At 35.8% G+C, this 6,732-nt stretch overlaps 1 protein-coding gene across 1 annotated transcript; it reads left to right on the forward strand.

Annotated features, from left to right (window-relative positions):
• Positions 1-249: 249 nt before the first annotated feature.
• LOC145076224 (uncharacterized) lies at positions 250-1,060 on the forward strand. The gene is made up of 2 exons (XM_079022177.1): positions 250-747; positions 824-1,060. The coding sequence occupies exons 1-2, from the start codon at positions 250-252 to the stop codon at positions 1,058-1,060; spliced, it is 735 nt and encodes a 244-aa protein (XP_078878303.1).
• The last annotated feature ends 5,672 nt before the right edge of the window (positions 1,061-6,732 follow it).

Consider the following 6,732-nt stretch of genomic DNA (forward strand, 5'->3'; position numbering starts at 1 on the left):
TAATTATGGTGTTGCTAAAGGATATCAATTGTGTTACAAAAAAATGATAGTAGGAGGCTTTTAGTTAAATGTTGTTCAGGGCAATGCAAGTTTAGATTATGGGCTTCATGGATGAGTGAAGAAAAATCTTTTCAGATTAAGTCTCTTATAGATGACCATAATTGTGCTAGAAATTTTAAAATGGGGTAAATTGTAAACTATGCATGGATTGGTAGCCATTTCACATCCAAATTTTTACAAAAACAAAAAATGAGTGTTAGGCTACTAAAAGAAGTAAAACAAAAATTTGGAATTGATATGAGTATGGGACAGTGTAGAAGAGCAAAGAAATATGCAATTGAACTTATTGAAGGTGCACTAGTTAAGCATTATGCCAAGCTTTGGTCATATGGTGAAGAGATAAGAAGATCCAATCCAGGATCAACTGTCAAATTGGATGTCAACAGTATGCCTGATGGGAAGACATATTTTAGTAAGTTTTACATATGCTCTGAGGGGCTGAAACAAGGATGGAAAGGAAGTTGTAGAAGAGTAATAAACCTGGATGGTTGTTTCTTAAAGGGATTATGTAGTAGAGAATTGATATGTGTCGTAGGAAGAGATGCTAACAATCATATTTTCCCAATAGCATGGGCAGTTGTGTGTGTGGAAAATAAAGAAAATTGTAAATGGTTTTTGGAGAATCTTCAAGATGATCTAGAAGTTGATGATGGTAGTGGTATCACCCTGATGTCAGATCAACATAAGGTAAATCACTTATTATACTTCATATTTCTTGTTAACAAATATCCATTTTCTTAACATATGAATTTAAATTGTATAGGGGCTATTGGAGGCTGTGAAGGAAGTAATGCCTAATGTTGAACACAGACAGTGTGCAAGGGATATTGTTGCCAACTTTAGGAAAAGGTTCAATGGTGTGCATTATGAGAGGATGTTTTGGAAAGCTTGCAAAGCATCAACTGAACCTTTATTCAATGCAGCAATGAAGGAAATACAAGTACTAAATCCTGCAGCATTTGACTACCTTATGGAAAAAAAGCCCAAAATCATGGTGTAGAGCTTTCTTTAGAGAGGGGAGGATGTGTGATGCAGTTGAAAATGGATTATCTGAAAGCTTCAACAATGTCATTAGAGATGCAAGGAAAAAACCAATAATCACAATGTTAGAAGAAATTAGGTTGTATGTTATGGAGAGGTGATTCAATCTCACCATCAAGGTTGTTCATGGTCTGATTATAAACCATGCCCAGCCATTACAATCCTATTGAATCAGTTGAAAGGAGCTCAAAGGTTTTTTCTTTTCTATTAATACTTTATTTAGTTTTTCCACTATACACCCTAACTTTTATACCATTGAATCAGGTATTGGCAGGTTTTACCTACTGGTTTAAACCAGTTTGAAACAAGGAATTTGGCAGAGTCTTACGTTGTGGATGTAGATAAGAAGACTTGTTCATGTCGAGTGTTGCAACTAAATAGGTATGGATGTGTGCATTTAGTTGCAACAATCTCATACCTTAACAGTGGTGTTGGTAATTATGTGGATCCAATGTAATATGGAGCAATTTATAAGAACACCTACAAGTATCCTATGTGTGGGATGAATGGTAGCAACATGTGGCCACCTACTGAATTCATTCCACCTTTGCCACCATTGAAAAGAAAAATTCCAGGTAGACCTAAAGTTAATAAAAGAAAGGATTCAAGTGAAAGGGGTGCTAAACATACTGTGTCAAAGGTTGGGAAAAAGATTATGTGTAGTGTATGCAAACAAGTAGGACATAACAGGGTTACATGTTCTAAATCTGAAAAGCCAACAAAACTAAAGGTAAGGAAAAGGAAGAGATCATATGTTATTGATGGGGAGGGAAGCAGTGCTAAGAAGGCAAAATGTATGACAGATGAGGAAGGAGGGAGGGGTAATAAGGGCATTAATGGAAAAGTTGGGGAAGGAAGCAGTGGTAAGAAGGCAAATGATGCTATAGATGATAAAGGGGGGAGGGGTAATAAGGGCAATAATGGAAAAGTTGGGGAAGGAAGCAGTGGTAAGAAGGCAAATGATGTTATAGATGATAAAGGGGGAGGGGTAAAAAGGGCAGTAATGGTAATGTTGGGGAAAGAAGCAATGGTAGGAAGACAAAGAATGGTAAAGATGATATAGGAGGGAGGGGTAAAAAGGTAATTGTCAAGACAAGAAAGAAGTCGGAAAGAATTTTGAAGAAAAAAATTGGTACACGAGTTAAGGGTAAAAATGGGGAAGGCCACACTATTGACAAGCCAATGGAACTAGAATAGGTTAAGTGTGGTCAATGTCGTTATGTAGTCAATGTGTTTATGACAACTGATTTCGGGTTAAGTGTTTTAATTTGATGTTTTGTACTTACTTTGGTCATGCTAAACAATGTTGGATTAAGTGTTTCAATTTTATGTTATGTACTCACTGTGGTGTTATGTAGTCACTTTGGTTATGCTAAATAAAAATGTTGGATTAAGTGTTTCAATTTTATGTTATGTACTATTTTTGTTTAATTTTAATCTAATATAAATTACTATGTTATGAACTCACTATGGTGTTATGTATGCAAAAGGTTTCAATGTCCTTATGATGGTGTGTTATGTTTATGGACATGCATGGTATTGGGGTCCATTATTTACATTAGTGCTGGATATATATGGTCCCATTTACTCTAGGTGAACATGGCATTGATGTCTATTATTGACATTAGTGATTGAAAGTCATTACAAGGATAATCTAAATAACCATAACAATTTCCCTGACAAGGACATAAAAAACTGCTACATACGAATTACAACTTGTACACAATTATGCCAAAGAAAATAATCCAACTTAGAACTAAAGACATCTTCAATTTCCAAATCTTCGATTCAAGCTTCTTTTTTGACCTAGCCAATCCTACAATCATAACTGCTTCAACACTCATATTCTTAGTGTCTGCTTCTTCTACCCAACAAATAAAACCATTACGAGGTCCCTAACAAAATCAATTTAGAAGTTACAAGTGTAGAATGCAAAGATAAAAACAAATAAATAAGGGCTACAGTGACCTGATAAAGAAAGTCAAACAAACCTTAGTGGGGCAAGCATAGAATGGTCTTCCAGGGTTTGATGGAGTGGAAGACATTCTGATTATGGCCAAACATCCACATGAGTATTTCACCATTTTTGCTTCGTTATTTCCGAGAGCTGCTAACTTCAAAATGCAAACAAGAACATGTACAAAGAAATGGGATGTACTACCGAGTAAAGGAGGTAGAGTACTTATAAAGAGAAAATGACAAAAATACCCCAGCCGAGTAAGGAAGTAAGTTCTTAAAAATTATAAATTCCGAAAATACCCCTTGACGAAATTACCCCAATGTTTGACCTCATTAACATCTGTCACAGTTGGTGTACCAACAACAATTAATTTTCATTAATTAAGCCAACCAAGTGTCCAAATCGTTAGTCTTAATCAAGAACATTGATCCCAACAAATCAAAACGCATTCGAGGTCTTTACATTTCATCAAGATAATATCAAAATGCATGTTACATGTTCCCAGGACTTCAAAAAAACATCCGTAAACAACCACAATCCTAATAACATATTGTGACAACCCGATATTTCATGACGATATGATGGAACGCAAGTCAAATTTAGGTCAAAATTTAACTTTCCTAAAATCTTATTTGGGTTAAATAAAGTAGAAGGAATCGTATCAAGGTTTTCATACATATAAAGAACCCTAAAATCCGAGTTATAACGAAGAAGTTATGACCGACCAAAGATTCTCGGCAAAACCGGCAATACAAAGTTACGTAAAAACTCGAATCGGAGATCGAGTGACTTTTGGCCGGAATGACCTAAACGAGAATTGAAGGTCTCGTCAATGGTATTTCAGCGGTAAAAAGTATGGCAAAAACCGACGTCAGATAAAGATGTTATGAATTTTTAAAGAAATTCCTTAATCACGTCATTTTAATAAATAAATAATAAAAATTATTTCATAATTTGCCAGCGGAATCTAAACGAAAGTTATAGATCTTAGTCTCACCTACGCGTGGATATAAAGACCATCAAAAACGGAGTTCGTATGAAGAAGATATGATTTTTTGAAGTTTATTAAATAAATTATATATAAAAATAATTCAAAAATCCGGTAATATCCGAAGGGGGAGTCAGTTTCCTCATCCGAGGTATGCGCCGTGTAACCCAGTACGCCCTACGTACCTGAGGGCCTTGGTCTCGGTCCGTCCACGTCGCCCCTATGCGAAGCTATCCGACCCGCCGTCCCATCCGACCCGCCCCATCCGAAGTACGTAAGCGATGACGCCCCAGTACGCGCTGTGTACCCTCGTACGCCCAGCGTACCGAGGCGGTTCAGCACCACTATAAATAGAGATGCGAGGGTCTCCGGAAAAAGGGCTCATTTCTTCTCGTTTCTCTTATGTTTTGCCTCGTTTTCCGTGCCCGTTCAAACCCGAAGCCCTGGTCATTTTGCTCAAGTCCCGAAGGTTGATTTTACTCCCGAGATTCCCGAGAATCCCGAGAAAAATCCGTTTCCCGAGACGAAACTCTGCCCGGTTTTCCATCTCGCTATCTTCAAACTTCCAGGTGAGTTCATACCCCTATAATCCACACTTTTAAATGTTTTATAAATGTTTTTATATGATTTTAAGGGGGGGAATACAAGTAAAACACGCGATGATTATCGTATGTTATATAAAGTTTCGTTATACACTTTTTATCAACGGAATCACATGTGATTTATAACTATTATAAGGAAGCTTTCATATGCAAAATGTATCACGATAACATCATATCTTTTGAAATGAAAAGTGTTGTTATTATTGTATAAATCAAACACACTGCTTATACTGTATATATATATATGTGTCCATCTTAGGCACTACAAAAATTATATCTTTCATAACAAGCGAGCATTTCACTAGGGATTATTATACAAACGAGTCAAACTTTTACAAAACTATAATAAGTATAGTTTTGTGAGAACATCACGAATTTTTATATACTAGAAATACTATTGCAAGGAGATACATTCATATACAAGAATAAACGAATATTTTCATAGATACTTCAAATAGTTTTCGCAAACGTTTTTACATGTTGAGACACCTTTAGAAACTGTCTTACAAACTGTAGGTTCCCTTTTGAGTCTGTTACATTTGTGTTTTCAAACAAAGGTTTTCTCACACTTAAACTGTATTGTCAAACGGTCTTTCTAACCGATTTATCAACTGACATCAAGTCATAAATTCCTATTTATTAAACTTTTCAAAAGTTCTACAAAACTTCTTTTATGCTTTTATATTATAAATTGCATGCCTCTATAGGTATAGTTATATAAGAAATGTTTAAAATACTTAGGAAGGCTATCCACCATGTTTCCTTTTCCTCGATTTGGATGTGGTCTGGTGGGATATCGGGTACTCTTCCGAAGGTCGTTTAAATATTAGTTATATATCATGTGTACATATATAGTCATAAATGTTCCATCAGTTAATTTAGTTCCGATACTCTTGGGTAACAAGGGTGTATAAACCTACTTGGACACTCATCAGTTACATTCTAGTAAACTATTATAGGAATAGTTTAGGGAATACAAAACATTATCTCTATTACAAGAAATTACACCAGAGTCAGTTCATTCATGAGTCTAGACTACATGCTATATGAAAGGATACTCTTACAGAGTTTCCGCTTACATGAATATGAGTACATTTACATAGATCATATATGACGAGTTACTACTACAGGTGATAGGTGTAGATATTGTTATATAGATCACCTTCTTATCTTTACCTTGTGATGCAATCACATAATCGACGAGATGAACTGGACTTTATATCCTAGTACCAAAGGATACCCTGAGGGACTAACCATTCCTAAAGCCACTGTTAGCTACAGAGGATGATGACTTATCCACGGATGTCTACGGTTGATCAGTTTATGGCGAGTTTCCACGCCATGTGTATCTTTACTTAAGGGACTAACTATTCCTAAACCCAGCTGTTAGTAACAGAGGTAAATGCACATCTACGGATGCCGATCAGTTTACGGCGAGTTTCCACGCCGTGTGTATCTTAGTACCAAAGGATACAACATAAGTTATTATTACTTTTAGAGTTTTATAATAAATAAACAGGGAAAAACCATCACCTTTTCAAGTGATGCGTACTTTCAAAACAGTCAGGTCTTAGTAAAAGACTACTTTCAAAACATTCGGGTCTTGGTAGAAGACTACTTTTATACTAGTAGGAAATATGGGATTTTCTAGAGTTTTCATACTTATACTAAATGTTTCATCAATCATTCACCAGTCTTTCATAACCACTAATCAAAGCAATGACATTAAATACTTATGAACTCACCAGCTTAAATGCTGACCTACACTTTCAAAATAACTTGTATTCTCAGGTTACAAATAGACAGGTGCCGATGCAAGGTTTAGAGAAGACGGAGCAGTCAAGACTCGTCTTTTATTTTGATCAGTTATCATGTTGTCTTGTACTATGAAAGAAAACACTTGTAACTAAAATTATACTATTAATGAAATGGATGATGTTGTTGCTTGTTTACTACTATACATTTGTTGTGATGCATACATGACGTCCTCCGCCCCAGAACGTTTCCGCCGATCCCGGTTTTGGGGTGTGACACATATATTACAACAAACATCATAGATGATTACCACTAACACAAACATT

This window comes from Lactuca serriola, chromosome 9, assembly GCF_051521515.1.
Source record: "Lactuca serriola cultivar US96UC23 chromosome 9, Lser_US96UC23_V15, whole genome shotgun sequence".
In the NCBI taxonomy this organism is placed as follows: Eukaryota; Viridiplantae; Streptophyta; class Magnoliopsida; order Asterales; family Asteraceae; genus Lactuca; species Lactuca serriola.